Genomic DNA, 20811 nt, shown 5'->3' on the forward strand with positions numbered 1-20811 from the left:
GACTTTTTGAAGAGGCAGCTACTCAAACTCACAGGTACTGCTGGCAAAAGGCTTGTGGTACAGCGTGGATGTGGCTGCCTGGCTTGAACACACTTTCAAAGTCTAACTTGAGATTCTGAGAACAAAGTCCTGGTGTCACAAACACAGGGGCCTGTCAACACTGTTTCCTTGTGTGGGGTAAACCAACAGACCACCTGTAAGCAGATCTGCCCTACTTTGCCTGAAACCGTAGGGGGTTATTCCTGAAGCTACCATGTACCCAGCACCAGGCCCATCTCTTATGATGTTTCACCATCCAAGATGCAGAGTGGATCCCAAATTCTTTCCTTTTCTCTCAGGATCACTCTTTATACTGCTATTCCCAACTGTTTTCTAACCCTTCTGCAGTCACTAAAATAGTCACTTCCCAGCTCTGCCGGCTGCAGCTGTATGTACAACCTGACAGGACTTCAGAGAAACCACAACTCGCAGATGCGAAACCCTGTGACTGTGGAACAATGCTACCTCCTGCCCAGAGCTGTGGGCTGCCCCCAGCTTCCAGCTCTGACAATGAGCAGCTGAAATCAGCAGTTCTGTGGCATGGTCTGGACCCTGCAGCCTCAGTGGAACACATTTCCTGTTCTGAGACCAAAGGTGGGGAGAGTCCTCCTACAACTTGCTCAGGAGTAAGGGCAGCACCCCACAAGCCACCTGGACATCCCGAGGGCAGGCAGGAGGGAGGCACAGGCCTCAGTTCCCTAGGGAGAATGCACTGTTTATGGCAGAAGGGTGAGGCAGCAGGAAGGCCTGCTGTGCCATACCTCAGACTCCTTCCCTTGCTGGCTTAAGCCACCCTCCATGGTTCCTACAGCCTCTTACTCTGATGCTAGGCTACTTGTGGCTAGAATTCTCTCTCAGTCTGTGCCAGCGTCTCCAACCTTGGGGAGCCACCCATGCAGCAAAGTCATCCACCAGGTTCCTTTATAGGCACAGGGTCCCGTGTCCCCCCTACCTCCTCCGGCTGAGAGCTCCCAAACTCAGCCAGAGGCCCAGTCTGGACTGTCTACCTAGTGGCTAACTGCTACCCTAAGCTCTCCAGAAACAGAGGTACCCCAGCTTCTTTGGCCAGGCCCACTTGAGAGAGGACATCTCACTAGATCTGGGGATATCACTGGGAAGGGTCTCAAAGGAGCTGTCAGGAAGACCTGGTAACAGAGCAAGCACCCAGCAAGAAACGCTGCTCAGTAAGGTCTCAAACACACCATGGAGGGCTGCTGGGAGTTTATTTTCGGCTTGGTGCAAGGCACAGTTATGGGGTCAGGAAAGCTCAGTGCTGTGAACCAAGGGGGGGGCTCTCTCTAGCTCCTGCTGGTGTCTGTTGCTGGCTGCAGTCTTCCTAGTTTACAGGGTGGGGTGGATGGGTGGGACTCTGGCCTAGCACTGCTGAAGTCGCATTTGCTGTGGTTCTGCTAGGTCAGGACGGGGCGCTCGTGTTGGTCTGGTCAGGATGGATGACTGGCTGCTGCTGCTTCATGGTTTCAGGAGCCAGGTCACCGGTGGTCGGGCTTCTGGAGGCCTGCAGGGATTCTGCCGAGCTGCAGAGAGAGGGCAAGTCAGTGGGTCAGAAGCAGGTTTAATTGGGACCACTCCCACAACCTTATGGAAGATGGACTCACTGCTCAGGAGACTCCAACACTGTGGTCATGAATGGGAGGGTGGACTTCCCGAAAAAAAAGCTGGTCCACCAGTGGCCAGGGTCGGCCTTAGGGAGACCTGAGAGGTGCAAAGGGGGGGTCAGGATGTTGCTACCCTGTCCCTCTCCACGTTCCTCCCACCTCAGGATGTGAACTTTGCCCTTACGCTAGCTGGTTCTGCACTCACCCGGGGGGTGGGGCACGGCGTCCCCGGGGTACTCTGCACTTCCGCAGGAACTGTTGTTGGACGAGGAGGAGCCCAGGCGTCCTGGGGAGGGGAGGCTGGTCAGCCACAGGGCACTGGATCAGCTCTGGGCGGGGCTGGCGAGGGGCTACTTACGCCGATAGTAGTCATGGGTAGCCACCAGCGAGCCGCTAGAAGGGATGGCTGCCATACTTCAGGACCCGCGCGCTCTGGAGACCTGAGCAAAACGGGGGGGCTGGTCACCGCACAGCGAAGTGGGTTCCGAATAGGGCCCTCGCCCTGTCAGTCTCCGGGTTTCCGGGTGGTTTCAACCAGCTCGGACCGGCTGCGCATTGAGACAAAGGCGCTTTGTATGCGCCCGGCCCCTAGAAGGCGCGCGCCTCCCCCAGCCGGCTGCCGCCACCTCCACTACTACCGCCGCCCTCACCTCGGCGGCGACCCCTCCTCGCGGACCTCGGCGCAGGATCACGGGTGGTAATGCGTGGGGCACTAAGCCTCGGAACCCATTGGCAGGGATAGCCCAAGGGAGCCCTCAACGCTGCAACCCGTAAGCTATGCGCACGCGCGTACCTACTCTCTAGCCTGCACGGGCCACAACAGACTCGTCATGGTGAGGCGGAGCAAGCAGCAAGGCCCCGCCTCCATCACGGAGGCCCCATCCTTGAGATCTTTGATCCCTCCTGAGCCCTAGCACGATGAGGTCCCGCCCTTCCCTATTAGACTTCCCGGGAGCCTAGCGAGGATCCTCCCCACCTTCTGCAATGCTGGGTTCGCCAGGTTCCACCTTGGCCCAAACCGCCTTGATCAAACATCAGTGGTCCACCTCTAGGCAAAGTCCAGGTCTGCTGCCTTTTTCCTCCTTGTTCGGACTGGGAGCATCTCGCCCTAAATAGAAGTCGTTAAAAAATTTCCTGCGGGACCTGTGTGCCCTCTGTCTGTGCCATCCCCTGGGATGTGGCCTCATGTAGCCCAGCCTGTCTATTCCCCTTTACTTACTGCTGTCTGCTGCCTGTGCCGGTCCCTGCAGGCTGTGTTTTCCAAGTGCCTCACTTCGACTCTTGGCAGAGTGGGTCTGTCTAACTCACATAAGTAAGCACAAGGGGCAGCTGTGTATCGTCGTGTTCCCCCCGGTCCCCCCGCGCGCGTATCTGCATCGCAATCCCCGTTTTCTACCGCACTGGATAGTGCCTGGAGCCCCTAAGCGGCCCTTCAGGGACTAGCCTGTGTTTCTTCCAAGTCGTGGTTCTCACTCACGTTCACTAGTCCCAGCCTGTGTTCTGTCGCCTGGAGAACAGTGATGGGAGATAAGATACAGAAATGCTTGGGGCCGGGGAGAACCGCGAACAGACGCAGTCTCCAGTTGCTAGCATCAGGCAGAGGCCTGCACTATTATTGCACGATTGGTCAGAGTCCTGTGTTTGGGAGCTCAAGGGCTGGCCAGCAATCTCTGGCCTCCCTTCCGTTCCCAGGCAGTCAGTTTTCTGCCAGACACCCATGGAGACTGGGAGGACCGTGAGCCACCTTTGCACAGCATGCTTCTCCTATAACCAGAGATGCTAAACTTGCCTTCATGGGGGTTCAGGGAGAACCTGGACTAGTAGGACCCAAGGAATGCTCTCGTGTCCCCGAGATCTCAAGGAGGCTTTGGCCGAGACCCTTTGCTTGGATTTGTTGAGACCCACTGTGTGCAAACATTGAGCTAGGCATGGGAAACCACACAAGAAGTGACCCAGTAGGGATGCTGGTTTAGAGGAAATAGGGATAAGGGTAAGTTGAGGTATAATGAAGTGGGGGCGGGGGGGGGGGCAGCTGACATTACAGCAGCAGAAGTGGGAATGACCACTGATAAGGCAGATTGGCCAGTTCAGGTGACATCAGGAGGGTGAGACTTCTGCCCAAACCAGGCTTACTTCATGGCTTCAGCCTCTGTGACTTACCCTGGACTGCCCCGACAAGTGTGTGGGCATCTTCAATGGTTATTAGCTGTTTCTTCTAGTGAAGCATTCCCTCTGGAAAGGAAATAAGGAATCGTTCAAGAAAACAACAGAGTTGCTGGATGTGGAATGGTGCTGGTTGTGACTCACACCTTTCTTTTCTTTTCTTTTCTTTTCTTTTCTTTTCTTTTCTTTTCTTTTCTGAGACAGGGTTTCTCTGTGTAGCTTTGGAGCCTATCCTGGCACTCGCTCTGGGGACCAGGCTGGCCTAGAACTCACAGAGATCTGCCTGCCTCTGCCTCCAGAGTGCTGGGATTAAAGGCATGCGCCACCAACACCTGGCATGACTCATACCTTTAATGCCTGCACTCAAGAGGCAGGGACAGAGTCAGAGGCAGTCAGATCTCTGTGAGTTCGAGGCCAACCTGGTCTACAGAGGCAGTTCCAGGACAGCCAAGGCTACACAAAGAAACCCTGTCTTGAAAAACCAGAACCAAGGGCTGGAGAAATGGCTCAGAGGTTAAGAGCACTGGATGCTCTTCACGAAGTCCTGAATTCAATTCCCAGCAATCACATGTTGGCTCACAACCATCTGTAATGAGATCTGGTGCCCTCTTCTGACATGCAGACAGAACACTGTATACATAATAAATAAATTTTAAAAGCAAAACAGCCGGGCGGTGGTGGTGCACGCCTTTAATCCCAGCACTCAGGAGGCAGAGGCAGGAGGATCTCTGTGAGTTCGAGACCAGCCTGGTCTATAAGAGCTAGTTCCAGGACAGCCTCCAAAGCCACAGGGAAACCTTGTCTTGAAAAACCAAAACAAAACCAAAACAAAACAAAGAATACAAGAGAACTGTTAGAGGAACAGTAAACAGAGATTTACCAATTCTCAACACACTCTTCTCTCCAGGTTATATAAAGAGTAAACAATTGCTGGAGACAAGGAGACTCTTCAGCAGAGTTGCCTACAAGTGGGGAACTCAAGTCATGCAGCTTTCATGTCTTGTCACCCAGGCTGATGTGAGCCTTTGGTGATGCAGCTGCCTGAGTCACCTACACTTTTGGGACTAACCCCTCATCCATTGTAATAGTAACATTCCTGCTGCCATGATGTCCCACCACGACTGCACACTTCTTTAAGTCGCTTTTGTCATGTAGTTTGTCATAACGATGATAAACTATTAAAATGGATGAGCAAAGCATTCCTGGGTGGCCCCAGGGGTAGGAGAAAACCACGAGGTGTACCCAGAGGTGGGGGCTTTTGATGCCCTGGGGAGTGGAGCTGCCAATGGCAGGCTTTTTAGGGGCGGAGTCTGGACTGAAGCAACTCCAGGGGAGGGGCCTGAGGTTTGGCACCCTGAGGGTGGGTTTGGAACTGGGCTCCCAAACATCCCCACCTCTTTGGATATATAGAGCTTCCATCTAAACAATGTCTGCAGTTAGGAAACAGAGAAAGAGAAATGCTCAGCTCACTCTCGTCCTTTTTGGTTTATTCGACAACACAGCCCATGTTAATAGTACTGTCCACATTTAGGGAATGTCTTCCCGACTCAGCTTCAATCTAGAAACTCCCTCACAGATGTGCTCAAAGGTTTGTTTCCATGGTGATTCGAAATTCCATCAAGTTAACAGTTAGGAGTAATCACCACGCCCATGCTTTGTCAGTAATTCTGATAAACTCATTGGTTCGCAAGCTAGACTTGGAACTTTCTCTTTGGTCCGTCATTGATGTCCTATCTGGGGTGAACACATGTTTGTTCATGTGCCCCGGGAAAAGCCATGCGACACCTGTGTGGTTCAGGCCAAGGCTAGAGAGACCAGGCAGAAGGAAAGGACTGCTAGGACCCAACTGCAAAGAACTTTGGAAGAGGTTCTCATACACCCTGCTAAGACCTGAGGTAGGGTCAGAGATTGGACTCACGATGCTTATTTATCTGCCCTGATTTGGGGCCATGGTGTTTACTCAGCAGGGACACAGAAGGGTCACCTTTAAGGGTCCAGGAAATGTACACAGTACTATCCCAGAGTAGGACTGAAGTGGAGGACAGTCAGGGACTTAGGGTTTCCATGGGGGGGAACAGGGCTGCCAGGGCTTTTCAAAGTGCCTCTAGCCTTGTGACCTGTTTCCAGGATTGGATTATCTCTCTGTTCATCGAATGGATCCTGATGTTCACTGTGCACTATGGGAGGTCAGCATGCAGAGACGCATTCACTGAAGCAACAGCTGCTGCCCTTGGCACCTCAGGAAGTGGAAGTTGAGTAAGACCAGCCTCAACACCTGCCCAGCATAGTAAAAGGTCCTGCGACAGCAGGAACTATAGTATGTTATTGGTCCCTTAAGGAGGTTGGAGCCAGGTCCCAAACCCAGGTCCTGGTGGGTGCACAATGCTGCCTTGACTACTTCCCATAGGAAACAGGGAATGTGTGTGGCTTGTGGTCACTGACTGAGCCTCACAGCCTGTGTTGTCCTGTCCTGGGGATGTGCAGCCTCTCTGAATGTGCTTAGTGGGACTAAGGTTGTGTCCCACCTGGGGCTTTTCTGGATGTCTCAGGGCTGGTCTGTTTGGAGGTGCAGTCTTCTCCTGGGTTGGACAGGTTAAGACTGTAGAAGTGCTATGCTCACTTCTAGCAGGAAGACGCTCCCCCTATAGTATCCTCTTGGGAGCAGAGTTTGAGGTCCAATGTGTAGATTGTGGGTCAGCACCTGGGAAAGGAGAGAGAAGGGACCATGAGAATGTCCCGCATTGGGCCAAGCTAGCTGCCTCGTTTGGATGGATGTGATTGGGCAAGGATTCAGTGGGGAGGCTAACAGTGGAGGCCATATGCTGATTATCCCCAGCTGGGCAATAGCTTCTGTCTCTCCCAGGCTACCCTTGGCTGTGCTCTGGGTCTGCCTAATGATCCCACCTCATTTCCCTATCAGCATCTGTAGTAGACTCTGAAGTGAATCTCTTTCATCTGTCTGTCTCTATGTGTATGTGTCTGTCCCTCTCCTTTCCTCACTCTCTCCCTGATTCCCCCTTCCTTCCCTACCTCCTTTCTTTGCCATCCAAGATGAGCTCTCACTCTGCTATACAGGCTGGCTTCAGACCTTTGGGCTCAAGTGTTCCTCCTGCTTCAGCCTCTCAAGTGCAGAGGTCCCAGGCATGTACCGCTGTGCCAGCTTTGGGATATTTTTTCTTATGAATATGGAATGCTTCATGAATTTGCATGGCATCCTTGCGCAGGGGCCATGTTAATCTCTGTATCATTCCAATTTCAGTATATGTGCTGCCAAAGGGAGCATGGGATATTCTTTCTTTCTTTCTTTCTTTCTTTCTTTCTTTCTTTCTTTCTTTCTTTCTTTGAGACAGGGTTTCTCTGTGGCTTTGGAGGTTGTCCTGGAACTAGCTCTTGTAGACCAGGCTGGTCTCGAACTCACAGAGATCCACCTGCCTCTGCCTCCCAAGTGCTGGGATTAAAGGCGTGTGCCACCACCGCCCGGCCGGGATATTCTTTCTTTAAAGTGGAAAAATACTATCTGGTGAGATGGTTTAGCAGGTAAAGTCACTTGTCTTGAAAAGTTAGTGACCTGAGTTAGGTCCTTGGAACCCTTATGAAGGTGGGTGGAGAGAACCAACTCCACAAAATTGTCCTCTGACCTCTACACATGCTAGTCAGTCCCTAGACCTTTCTTATCTCCTCTGAGGTGTCTAGTAAATCTGGCTACACCACTGTTAAGCTCCAGCTGCTGGCCTGTCCCGGGGGCATGGCTCATGTTGGAAAACCAGAGTTAGGATCCCTGAAGTGTGGCTTCTCACTGCTGTCTGATCTGGACAGAAGCTGACTTGCGACTCAGCTTCTCCTATGAATTACCACAGGGAGGGTGGATGACAGCCAACTAAAAAGGATGGGATCAGAGTAAAGTGAAATGTAATTAATGTAGATCCCAACGGAGTTAGAGCTAGTTTGATGAGCAGATGGTTTATTAGGAAAGTACTCACGCCACGGAGTCCGTCCTGTACAACCAGGTGGGTCAGGGAACAGAGAGAGCTGCATGCGTGGACCCTCATATTTAAAGTCTTGCTACGTCACTCTGACCACGTCCAAATGTGCATGGTCAGCGTCACTTGTGCCAGCCCTCAAGTGGGCGTGGATAGCTTCACCTGGGCCATCAGTCTAGCAGGCGTGGCCAGCCTTTCTCTGCTTGGTAGATTTTGAAGGCCCCAGGATCTGCAAGGTCTAGGTTAGGATATAGGAGAATGGAAAGGATATGAATTTTGGTCTCTAGCTATAGGAAACAAGGACAGAAGACTATGTGTATCTGAGTCCACCACGGGCATGCATAGAGGCCAGTTGGGTCCAGAATGCTGCTTGGATGCTGTCTTTGTACAGATGACACTGATGGGCACATATCAGATGGCCCAGGTGAATGATGACCAAGATTTCACACTGAGTGAAAGGCTGGTGCTCAGAGTCTGCATTGTAATGCCTACCTACCTGCCACTCCTGAGTCTTATCTCACTCTCAGATGGGTGCATAGGATGGATTACTCTTGAGCAATGGGGATGGGACCTGCGTTTGCTGCCTGTACTCTGCTCTAGCCACAGGCATCTGGGATAAAAGTAGGAGTTTTGCCAAAGATTGAGACAGAATCAGAGTCCTCAGGACTCCTTTACTCTACTCTTGGGCAATGCTGTTTTGCAATGGCCCAGCCCCAAACCCTTTGCTGATGGCAGAACCTTGTACCATCTAGATGGTGTCACTATGCAGAAGAAAATAAAATGACTAGTGTTTAATAAAGCTTTACAATATAGGCAGTAGTTTATGTGGCCAGCAACTTTTTATTCCCCCAAGTTCCTTTCTGCAAAATGCGAAAGTATCTTATTCATGGGATGGGCTATCTTGAGGTTAGGAAGTTTCCTGTAAATGCTACAATCTGTGCCTGGCACATGATATGTGCTCAATAAAAGCTAGATATTGGGTGGGGAAGTAGCTCAGTGTAGGAGTGCTTGCCCAAGGCCCTGGGTTCCATCTCTAGAAATACACACACACACACACACACACACACACACACACACACACACACACACACACGGCATATACTTGTAATTATAATACTCAGGAATTAGAGGCAGGAGAATCAAAGTGTCCAGAATACACAGTGAGATCCTGTCTTAAAGAACAAAATGAGGCAATGTTTTGTCTTCATTTTTCATTTGCTGGTTAAGTGAAGTATACAGGATAATGCACCTGTCCATCACTAGGTGCTTATTAGCTAAGTAGAATTGGCCTTAAGTAGAATAGAATACAGGCAGCAATGGCAGGTCCCACCCCCATTACTGAACATTGACCAAGCCTTTCACAAGCCACCACCATCAACTGTTTGTGAGAAAGGGACAAGGCTCATGAGTGCCAGGTGGCAGGCAGGCATTACAAGGCAAACTTGGGCCTTTCCTTTTCCACCCTTCATGAAACCTTACCCATCCACTTGGGCCCTGTGGATAAGTGCATAAAATATATCCAATACTGAAATCACAAAATTTAATCTGAAGCTCCACAACTTCCCTTCTGAGTGCATTTTATTTTCTTATTGTTTTTTAAAATTTTTTCTACACAAGGTTTCTCTATGTAGTCTTGTCTATCCTGGAACTTGCTCTATAGACCAGGCTGGCCTTGATCTATTTACCTTTACCTCCTGAGTGCTGGGATTAAAGGCATGCACCACTACCACCCTACACCAAATGCACTTTCCAACTGTATAGAAATTCACTGAGTTATATAGAAATTGAATTTGGTTAACTCTGGTGTGTGATGCTTTAATTTATTTGCAAAGTTTTTCAACAATAAAGTTTATAAAGTAAAAGTAAATAGTACAGAGTGACACTAAAGATTTTCAGGGGCCGAGGAGATGATTCTGTGAATGAAGTATTTTCAACATAAGCCTGAGGACAAGAGTTTGGATTTCTAGGACCCACATAATGCAAGTGAGTGTAGTAGCCAGACTGTAATTGCAGGAGGTGGAAACAGTATCCTTAGAACAAGCTGGCTGGCTACACTTGAATGGGAAAACTCTGGTTTTAAGTGAGAGACTCTGCTTCAAAACATAATGTGGGAATCAAGGAAGACATCTACATCAACCTCTGGATTTTCAGACACATTCATAGATAGCACTCATGTGTGCATGCACACACACACACCTACACCTGTGCCCACACAATGCTAACATGCATTCGTGTGTGTGTGTGTGTGTGTGTGTGTGTGTGTGTGTGTGTGTGTGTGTGTGTTTGTCTTAGGTAAAGTTTCTATTGCTGTGAAGAGACACCATTGTTGTTGTTGGAAGGAAGGTTACACCATACAATAGGACTCACATGGGATGTTTATTGTGGGGAGGGGGAGCAGAAGTGGCCTCTGGGGGCTAGAGCTATGGAAGAAAGAGAGCATGAGGTGGGAGGGGCATGCACACAGGGAGTCGCTGGAGCTGATGACATATTCTGTCAGGTCCCCAAGAGCAGGCCAGTGCAAATGCCTGAATACTAACAACTATGGCAACTCTTATGAAGGAAAACATTTAATTGTGATGACTTACTTACAGTTCAGAGGTTTAGTCTTTTATTGTCCTGGTGGGAAGCAGGGCAGTATGCAGGCAGACATGGTGCTAGAGAAGGAGCTGAGAGTTCTTACATCTTGACTCACAGGCAATAGGAAGTGGTCTGAAACACTGGGTGACTTGAGCATATATGAGACCTCAAACCCCACCTCCACAGTGACACACTTCCTCCAACAAGCCACACCCACTCCACCAAAGCCACACCTCCTATTAGTGACACCCCCTTTGGGGGCTATTTTCTTTCAAACCACCACATACATACATACATACATACATACACACACACACACACACACACACACACACACTACATATACATATACTTGCAAAAATATTTCCAGTCATAAAGGCTGGGAAATCTATGAACCATGTCCCCCTAAATATAATGGTTAACCTGGGAAAGGCTGTCCCAAGGATCTACTTCAGTGTTCTAGATTCTTTTTTTCCTTTCTTCCTTCTTCTGAGACAGGATCTCATGTAGCCCAGGCTAGCATCTAACTTGTTCTGTAGCCAAAGAGGACCTTGAACTCCTGTTCTTTCCACCCCTACCTGTGAGAGCTGGGAACATAGGCATGTGCCACCCTATAGCCTAGTGCTCCGGATTTCAACTGAAGATGTTTATTCATCAAAAATGCTGAACTACAGGATAAAATCTTTGAATCTTATCCTGCTAACTCAGCAGAAAAGAACCAGGAAAATTTTAATTCACACAGGAAGTGACAAGCAGCAAACACTAGCTCTGAGACTACACAGATGTTGGAATTATCTCACAAAGCAATGATTGTAAAAAAAAAATGCATCAACAAGCAAATATGAGCACTTATAATGGAGAGTCAGGGCTGGATAGAATCCAATGTCAATTCATGACGAATACTCCCCACCAGAAAGGAACATCTTCAATCTAGTGAGGATCACGGATAAAGTTTTGACAGCCGGACTTGCATTGGCCCAGTTGCAGGCTGGGACTCTTCACTCACCACAATTATTCCATACCCACAAGAAGTCTTAACCAGAAAGATAAAACAAGGAAACAAGAGGCATGCAGCTTGGAAATGGAGATGTAAAACTATCTCTAGTAACAGGTAACAAATGTGGTTGTTTTTGTAGAGGGTTTCAAGGAATCTGTGAGGGCAGCAAGATGGCAAAATGCAAAGTCCATACACAAAAGTCAATGTGCGTATAGATACCAACAACATCTAGTTAGAAGCAGAAAAAAAATTATGTGTGCGTGTAGATCAGAGGTCAACCTCAGATGTCATTCTTCTTTTTTCAAAAAGAGAAATGTTGGCCGGGTGGGTGGTGGGGCATAACTTTAAACCCACCTCTCAGGAGGCAGAGACAGGTGGATCTCTGTGCGTTCAAGGCCAGCCTGGTCTACGGAGTGAATTCCAGGACAGCCAGGGCTGTTACATAGAGACACCCTAGCTTGAAAAACCAAGAGATAGAGAGAGATAGAGATAAAGACATATATATATATATATATATATATAGAGAGAGAGAGAGAGAGAGAGAGAGAGAGATTTAATGGTAAAGCTTAGTACACTCCAGCACCAGGACTAGCACAGAGTTGAAGCAGCAGGGACAGCTGTGACCCCATGGATGGCAAAGAGGATGAGGAGGGTGATCAACAAACTGAAGAACCCCATGGCTTCAGACAAGGCAAAGCCCAGAATAGCATAGAACTGTTGTTTAAGAGATTGGTTCCAGGCTGGTCAGATGGCTCAGCAGTTAAGAGAACTGGCTGCTCTTCTTGATGTCCTGAGTTCAATTCCCAGCAACCATACATGGCTCACAACCATCTATAATAGGATCTGATGCCCTCTTTAGGTGTGCAAGTATACATGCAGAGCACTCATGCATAAAACATAAATAAATTAATTTTAAGAAAGAGAGAGAGAGAGAGATGGGTTCCTAAACTGGGTGGTGCATGCTTTTACTCCCAGCCCTGGGGAGGCAAAGGCAGCCTGGTCTATATGGCGAGTTCCAGGACAACCAGGGCTACACCTGGAAGCCCTATCTTTAAAAACCAAGGGTTCTGAGAGAGAGACAGTGTCTCACTGAGACTTGGGTTTTGCTGATTAGGCTAGGTTAGCTGGTCAGGCAGCACCAGGGATCTATCTAACTGCAACCCCAACATAGAGATCACAGGTGTGTGCCAGCATGCCTCGCTTTTTAAGTGGGTGCTGTGAATCAAACTCAGATCCTCACATTTGCTGACTTTCCAGCCCATAGGAACAGAAAAAAATTAATTATGTGCTGAGGAGAGAACTGGAAAGAGCCCATGACCACAGGCTGCAACTCAACAGTCAGATGTCAACACCTCCAAGCTGACTCACAGATTTTGTATGTTCCCATTGAAAATCTGCCAGGTGTTTTTAAGGATATAAACAAGCAGATGCTCAAGTTAAGTTGGAAATAGAAATTAAAGTCACTAAAATAGAATATAGAGAACTGTGCTGCTCCAGTTTTAAATACTGAGGTCAAATTTACATATGTTAAAACCAATTAATCTATTTTCAAGAAGTTTCTCTCTCTCTCTCTCTTTCTCTCTCTCTCTCTCTCTCTTTCTGTGTGTGTGTGTGTGCATCTGGAGCTGGCCAATCCTGGTTATTCTAGTTAATCAGCTTGCTCCAAGGATCTTTTGTTTCTGATTCTTGAGTGCCAGGCTAAGTGACTGCCATGCCTGCCCAGCTTTTATTAAGTTCTGGGGACGCAAACAATGGTTTATTTACAGAAAACAAAGACTTATAATTTTCTTACTGTCATTTTTTAGCATGTCCATCTGAAATTAGCATATTTATAGATTGTATTGTATTAGAACACTTGATTTTAAAAACAGCTGTTGAGGATACTTGGGGTAGGATAGAGACAGGAAAAAACTCTATGGGAACACAGGAAGGGAAACAAGCCCCTCACTCTGGGAACCAGTTTCCATTTCCTACTATCTGAGAGTAAAGCGGTTTCAATGCAGCTGGTAAACTCAAAACTGTCTGCAGAGATAGTGCCTGTCCCAGAGACGTCTCAAAGGAGATGTCAGAAACAAGATACTGTGTGTACATGGGGTCAGAACGTGTGTGCCTTCAGTTTAACTGCTAGAGATCCCCTAATCCCTAAATCTAATCATCATGCCTCATAAAACCACCTTACAATCTCAGCTAACTGACAAGTAAACAACGAAATCCTTGGGCTGGAGTGATGACTTGGTAGGTAATACTGATTTCTGTTGTTTTCTAGAACCAAAGTTTGGTTCCCAGCACCCATGTTGGGCGAACCACAATTGTGTGTAATTCTAGATCCAGAAGACTCAAGTCCTTTCTGGCCTCTAAACTGTGAGATTATTAAAAGCAGCTCTAGAGAAATGGAAGGCAGAAGGAGAGGCGTGGTCTCACCTTAGTGGGACTACACTTGTTCACATTGAGTATTATAGCCGATTTCCATGTTGCTTGGGCCAACAGTAGGCAAGTCTTCCTAAAGCTCCTAATCCACAGGTCCCATGCTATCAGCAGAAGGCAGGTGTCCTTAAAGCCTCTGCCCTCAACAACTGTGAAGGACCTGGGGGTGACTGTCCATGCCGCCAGCTAGTAAGTTTCTGCTGGCTAATCATTAACTCAGGTAAAATTTTATCTTTCTCAAGAACGCTGAAGCTTTTGACGACTGGTAGCTTTGCCAGCTTAAAGCAGCAGCCAAGGTTCCAACTGTCACAAAACAGATATCAGGGACAGGTGTTTTAAGGTTTATCTGTGTAAAGATAGGAAAGTGTAAGGTGTATGAAAGTCTGAGGATAAAAAGGCTTAAGTGATGACAAAAAAAAGTGATTTGAGACAGATTATTGAAATACGTTTCAATTTCTTTTTCTCTCATTATGCTACTGTTCATAGTCTTAACATTGATCAATAAAATTTTAATAAGCTACTAATCCAATTCTGACAGAATACTAAACACCATACTATACCACTATATGATCATAACTGTAAGGTCAAGATTATGGTGCTTTTCATTGTGCTAAAGGTATCTATCAGTTTTAAAAGTGTTAATGCTTTCAACCAAATAATTTCTGACATGAGTATACTACTAATGTGTCTAAAATTTATGTTTTCACAAACTCAAAGGATTCTTGTAAGTTCCAGGAAGCCGAATTGGACCCACTCAAACAGGTCAGATTCACTCCAGGTAAATATTATTCAGCCTTTCCCTTGTCCTGGGACTCCCTTCCCTCATCTTGGGACCCCTTGGGAACCCCTCCCTCATCTTATGGTCCTTCTCCCTCAAGCACCAGGACCTAAGAAAAAAATTTTTTTCTTAAACTTAACCTTGTCCTTTGCTCTGACAACATCTTGCTAGATCTGAGAGGTGCCAGAGAGTTCCGTACAGCCTGGTCTGCAATGAAACAATCAGCTACCCCAGAACATGGCAGCACCCCAGCTTTCTCAGGTCCCCCAAATATGGTCAACCCCCCCCCCCCTGCTGTCAGCAAGAAGTAGTCTTGAGAACTGGAAAAGAGCAGAAAGAGAGCGTAAGTGGGGGGAGGGTGTCTATCTTTTAAAGGGGTCCTTTGTACCTGCGTGCAGATAATGCAATCATAGAACCCTGGGCTGACTAGAGTACTGCCTGAGTGCATTCTGCCAGGTGACAGGGGCAGGCCAGCATAATGCCTGAATCCTTACAGGGGTAGTTCTGGGCCCATTGAAGAAGGAGTCTGGTGACATAACAGGGAGAGTCTTAACTTGATCGGCCACAATGAGATCATTTGAGTGTTGTCCTGCATTCCTGAAGAAAACAATTATTAGAGGGCTGTAAGCAGACAATCTGGCTACAGAGTAGAACTGAGAGATTTTCTGGGTCGGTTGGAGGAAGGGAAGGAATGGAGGTGGGAGAGGCAGAGTGGGCCCTGAGAGAGGTGAGTGCACAGTTGATTCAGTGACTGGTCCCATTGCCAGGACTGTTGCACCAAAATGAGCTAGCAGAAGTAGCAGTGAGTTACCAAGGAAGGGAACAGCAGAAAATAGAGGACTAATTAAAGAATTGTGTCTGGCCTGTGGTGAAAGGATTGTTGAGCTGCAGCCTGTGATCACTGTTCCTTACAGGTCTCTCGTAATTATAATTAAAATATTTATAATATTAAAAATATTAAAATATTAATAATATTTATATTAAAAATAATTAAAATATTTTCTGCTCCCAGGGGCTAGAAAGTTGACAAACCTGACATCCAGTTTCTGCACTGCATCTTAAAGGTCTTTGGAAGACGTGTCAGGAACAAATTCAGCCATTGTAAGATGAGAGCTATTGGGCGCGCTTTCGTGGAACATTTTGTTTATATATAGGGTGAAGTTCAGTAAGTAAAACATTTAAAAGGCAGGGTAAAATGTAAGAGGATAATGAGGAAAGAAGTGATGGGGTGAGGAGGTGAGAAAGAAGTGAGAGGAGGAGCCAGAAGCCCATACATAGGAGGAGCCCATACATAGGAGGGCCCAACCTTTTGTTGGGCCCCTGCCTCTAGGCACCATCTCAAATCAGTTAGTATTTGTTGGCATGAAAGCAGTATTGTTGAAGGGGGACAAAAGTCCTATCCCAGCTGTTAGAGCTAATCTTTTAAACTTTGGAGTGCTGCTGTGTCAAGCAGTCAGCTGGTCAAGGATGCCAGGCTGATCTGAGATTCTGAGACAGAGAGGTGTTGAACTGATACAAAGAAGGAAGGCTTCAGTCCAGCTGCTCAAGTTCTGAGTCCTCAAATCAACGGACGGATTGGCAAGAAGAGACATGAGTTGATGGCCCAGGGCCTATTAGCCTCCTTTTTAGAGGTCACCCAAACTGCTTTCAGGAGTTTGGGGGTGTTAATCTCTCAGTAACTGCTTCAAGGCTGACAAAAGGGTGATGGGGGTGGGTGGGGAGCCGCAGTTAGAGTTCCTCAGATGAGGGTCCATCCTAGGGGCCATGAAAAAACTTAACACTGGGCAAAGATACAGAACATCAGTCAGGAGCTAAAAAACTATACAGCCTTGTGGAGAACATTAAGAGACTAAGTTACATGAGGAAAACTCTTTACATCATCAATATCAGCATGAATCAATAGAACACAAGGTTAAATATATAATTAACATAAGATTAAATCCAGTTGTACAACTGACTGGACCATGTACTATAGAAAGACAAGGTAACTGTAATTAGCTATTACATCAGGCTCCTACATGAGGAAGCTTTGTAAAAGATGTCAGCATCTAAGGAATGAATCTGAACAGAAAGCATCTAAGTGATATTCCTTGCTTTTACGAAAATGAACTTTCTATGTTTATTTTAAATATTAACAATACCAGCTATTATTTTTTAAATGTATTTATTTATTACATATACACTGTTCATGCCTACATGCCAGATCTCGTTATAGATGACTGTGAGCCACCATGTGGTTGCTGGGAATTGAACTCAGGACCTCTGGAAGACCAGTCAGTGCTCATAATCTCTGAGCCATCTCTCCAGCCCACCAGCTATTATTTAATGAACAAAAAAGAGTATCTTAAGTAGAACAAAATCTTGGTTAGAAACAATTTGTAAGGTGAAATTTTAAAAATTGGGCTACCTGAAACAATCATATCTGGTATTTGAAAACATGACAATAGATGTTTTTGTTAACATCAAATTGTCCAATTTTTTATAACCAAGTTTTAGAATAGACCTGACTTTGAAAATTATTTTGCCTTAAGCAAATTTTAAGTTTTCCTTAAACTTGTTTTGCCTTACTTGCTTTAGGCTTAAATTTGACAATGTATATATAAATGTTGATCTTTCCCTTCAAGTTTGTCTTTGCAAATCAGTGGTGGATCATGATGGGATCATGAAAGGGGTCAAATGACCCTTTCACAGGGGTCACCTAAGACCATCCTGCCTATCAGATGTTTACATTATGATTCATAACAGTAGCAAAATTATAGTTACAATGTAGCAGCGACAGTAATTTTATGGCTGGGGGGTCAACACAACTTGCGGAACCATATTAAAGGGTTGCAGCATTAGGAAGGTTGAGAACCACTGCTGTAAATGAATTACATTTGTGCTGAGCATGACTCATAAGGTATTAGCCAAAATGGGAAAAGTTTGCTTTTTAGTCGATCTCAAGTTCAAAGTGTGTTTTCCTGGCCTGTTCTGTTTCTTTTTCTCCTTCTCCTGTCACAGTCAGGTGACTGGCCCGATCCAGGATAGACTTTGGAGGAAACTTCTAAACAAACATGTTTGGGTCTGGAGCAGATAGGCTAAATGCCAACTCCAGAGCTACTTCTCTAAAGTAGAATAGCATGAAATAAAATTTCAATATTATTCATACCCAAAAGATATTTGAACCTCTGTAAGACTGAAGCTAGTGTTTACATTTACATAACCAGTTTGTATGTACCTGCAGATGGGAGTAGACAACCTGAAATGCTTTTACTTCTTAGCTGTTAAAGATACAAGCGGGATTTTCCAGTCTTGTTAAGGCAGAAACACAAACAGGCCAAAAATACATGGCAAAAGAAACCTAAGGTGAATGAAAGAAGGAAGAGGAGGAGGAGAGGAGGAGGAGGAGGAGGAGGAGGAGGAGGAGGAGGAGGAGGAGGAGGAGGAGGAGGAGGAGAAAGAAACAAGAATAAAGGACATGACTGCTCCCTGGTGTGGTGGAGGAGAAAGTCTATTGTAGATTAAAGGGAGAGCATAGCCAGAATAAGAGACATTTGGGGGAGTCCAGAGTGGTCATGACCCTAAGCCAAGTGAGGAGAGTGGGGAGGGGGAGGGAGAAGGGAGAGAGGGAACCAGGTGCAGCAGCCAAGAGGACAAAGGTATAAAAAAGATCAGGCAACTAAATTGTCTGGGTTATATAGGGAAGAGCCTCTGGGGGAAGGAGCCCATCCCCGAGGCTGCAGAGTTGGGAGTGCGTTGCAGGGGTGGCGAGTAAGAGTAAGAGTAAGAAGGTGGGGTATGCCAGCCATACCTTGTAACAGGTAGGGATTGAGAGATGCCAAGAACCTGGTGGCCAGGTCTGCTTTGATATGTTAAATAGGCACCTCAGCCGTTTGTCCCAGGGTTTGAGACTGAAAACCCAGCCTTTTTGTTGATAATAAATGACAAGGGGCAACATCATCTCCTATGACTACTTCCTTCTGACACTGAGGTGTTGTTGGGGCTCCAAGAAAGCTGGTATACTGGCCAAGGCCAGGAAGAACAAGCTGTTTCACTTACTGTCCAGGCTCTGTGGGACCATCTAGGGTTAGGGAAAGTACAGGCCAAGTTGGAGCAGTCTGTGAGGCTGGACCAACTGAGGCTGACCATTTAGGATCCACCTAGAATGTAGATTCTGAGGTAACTCCTAGAGCTGGGGCATTGCTGGAGCAGTCTGTAGTTGATTTGAAATCTTCTGGGACAGATAGACTAGGGATGGAGATTATAAAGTTAAGGAGTTTAGGGGAATTTTTTTTCTTAGGTGTACATTTGAAATGTTTAGGCCCATGGTCTTGGTAGTTAGGGGAGGGGAGTCCCAAGACCAGGGAAAAGTGGAAAAAGATTAACATACTATGAGAACGATGACACTAGACTTTTGCACGGAGACCCAAAGTGGACACTTCTAATGTCCTAGTATGCTCTTGGAATTGATACAGACCCGGTCTTTTATTTGCATGAAGGAATGTTGTGATTGGTGCACACACCCTGATCAGAACCCTTCTGTAGCTCTAGGTGCAGCTTGTCTGCTTATTTTGTAGGCTGGCAGGGAAATGCATTCTTCTGCTGCCACCTGGTGTTAGAACTCAAGGCCCAAAAAATGCTTCTCTTCAGGGTTTTCTCTTTTTTCTTTTCTTTTTTTTTTTTTTAACCTTTCAAAATCTTTATTGTTGAACATTTGTTAATTTTACTTAAACCCCTTAATCTTTTTTCAACTTTTTAAAATTTGAATTAGAAACAAAATTGTTTTACGTGATAATCCTAATTCCCTTCTCCCTCCTGTCCTCCCCTACCACCCCCCCCCAACTAAAACCCTATCTATCACATATCCTTTCTGCTCCCCCTGGAGGGTGAGGCCTTCCATAGGGTGTCGTCAGATTCTATTGTATCCTTTGGGATAGGGCCTAGGCCCACCCCCATGTGTCTTGGTTCAGGGAGTATTCCTCTATGTGGAATGGGCTCCCAAAGTCCACACCTATGCTAGGGATAAGTACTGAACTTCTACAGGAGGTCCCGTAGATTTCTGAGGTTTCCTCACAGAAATCCATGTTCCTGGGGTCTGGATCAGTCCCATGCTGGTATTCCAGATATCAGTCTGGGGAGCAAGAGCTCCCCGTTGTTCAGGTCAGCTGTTTCTGTGGGTTTCACCAGCCTGGTCTGGACCCCTTTGCTTTTCACTCGTCCTTCTCTGCATCTGGATTCCAGTTCAGTTCGGTGATTAGTTGTGGGTGTCTGCTTCTACTTCCACCAGCTGCTGGATGAAGGCTATAGGATGGCATATAAGGTAGTCATCAATCTCATTATCAGGGGAGAGCATTTAAGGTAGCCTCTCCTCTGTTGCTTAGATTGTTAGCTGGTGTCATCTTTGTAGATCTCCAGACATTTCCCTAGTGCCTCTTCAGGGTTTTTCTGGCCTACTTTTGATCACCATTGGTGGAGAGAGATGAGCAGGAAACAGTGTAAAGGCGGTAGTGGTGGCAGAGATGGCTGTAGCACAGAGAGCTGGTGATGGCACGCACCATGAGTGTCAGCTGAAGAAACAATGAGAAGATAGGTGGTAGAGACTATGAAAGATGGTGAAAGTAAAAGGTAGGTAAGGGAGGGTAGGAGCTGAGGATGAACAAGGACAGAAGGGAGAAAAACTGCATGCCTGGGTAGCTGAAGGTGTTCCAGAGAGCCCTCAGGGCCCAGGGTCTCAGATATACTAGACCAAAAGCTAGACCCTAGACAGACACCCTAAGCTAAGGGTGTAATTCTTGCTGTGGAGCTAAGAGCTCAATACTCAAGGTCTGTGTGACAGCTGCCACACTAGAAGACACCAATTAGTGCCACTTGTTGCCACCTGCTGCAGCCATTTAACTCCTCCTGGAAGCAGAGGGTTACAAAGCTACCAAACACCAGGCTGATGGTGTGTAAAGCCCAGAGCCTTGGAGTTGCTGAGCCTGCAGGTCTATTCCACCATGCTGGAAAGAAACACATTGTGAGCATACTGTTAAGAGATTGAAAAACAGCCTACAGACTAGAAGAAAATATTTCAAATCATGCATCTGACAAAGGACTTGTGCTCAAACCTATAAAGAATTCTCAAAATTTGACACACACAAAAAAGAAAAATAGCTTGATTTAAACTGGGTCAAGGACTTGACAAGACCTTTCTCCAGAGATTGACAAATAGCCAATCATTACATGAAAAGATGTTTGGTGTCTCTGGTCACTAGGGAA

The 20811-nt window shown here is 46.7% G+C and overlaps 2 protein-coding genes and 1 non-coding gene across 5 annotated transcripts in view; 1 reads left to right on the forward strand and 2 right to left on the reverse strand.

The window, feature by feature from the left end:
- Positions 1-1243: 1243 nt before the first annotated feature.
- Ppdpf (pancreatic progenitor cell differentiation and proliferation factor) lies at positions 1244-2448 on the reverse strand. Its single transcript, XM_027419942.2, has 5 exons — positions 2306-2448; positions 2014-2095; positions 1861-1941; positions 1656-1752; positions 1244-1574 (listed from the first exon to the last, which is right to left on the reverse strand). The coding sequence occupies exons 2-5, from the start codon at positions 2066-2068 to the stop codon at positions 1454-1456; spliced, it is 354 nt and encodes a 117-aa protein (XP_027275743.1). The 5' UTR covers positions 2069-2095; positions 2306-2448; the 3' UTR covers positions 1244-1453.
- Eef1a2 (eukaryotic translation elongation factor 1 alpha 2) overlaps positions 2290-20811 on the forward strand; it is a 33086-nt gene continuing 14564 nt past the window's right edge. The window contains exons 1-2 of one of the 3 annotated variants that reach the window (XM_035446392.1): positions 2290-2425; positions 14514-14574. The gene's annotated coding sequence lies outside the window, so the exon portion shown is untranslated. The remainder of the gene's footprint in view (positions 2426-14513; positions 14575-20811) is intronic. The other 2 variants (XM_035446391.1, XM_027419941.2) reach the window with 2 other exon arrangements.
- Positions 6998-7101, reverse strand: LOC113836252. Its single transcript, XR_003486273.1, has one exon. It is a non-coding gene; the product is annotated as a U6 spliceosomal RNA (small nuclear RNA).

This window comes from Cricetulus griseus, chromosome 6, assembly GCF_003668045.3.
Source record: "Cricetulus griseus strain 17A/GY chromosome 6, alternate assembly CriGri-PICRH-1.0, whole genome shotgun sequence".
Taxonomy (NCBI): Eukaryota; Metazoa; Chordata; class Mammalia; order Rodentia; family Cricetidae; genus Cricetulus; species Cricetulus griseus.

Bases quoted from the DNA above. Each gene is read 5' to 3' on its own strand.
- Ppdpf (XM_027419942.2), bottom strand. From the start codon at position 2,068: ATGGCAGCCATCCCTTCTAGCGGCTCGCTGGTGGCTACCCATGACTAC. The intron at 1,942-2,013 runs GTAAGTAGCCCC...TCCCCTCCCCAG, and splicing joins TACCCATGACTACTATCGGC to GACGCCTGGGCTCCTCCTCG. The intron at 1,575-1,655 runs GTGAGTCCATCT...CTCTCTCTGCAG, and splicing joins GTGTTGGAGTCTCCTGAGCA to CTCGGCAGAATCCCTGCAGG.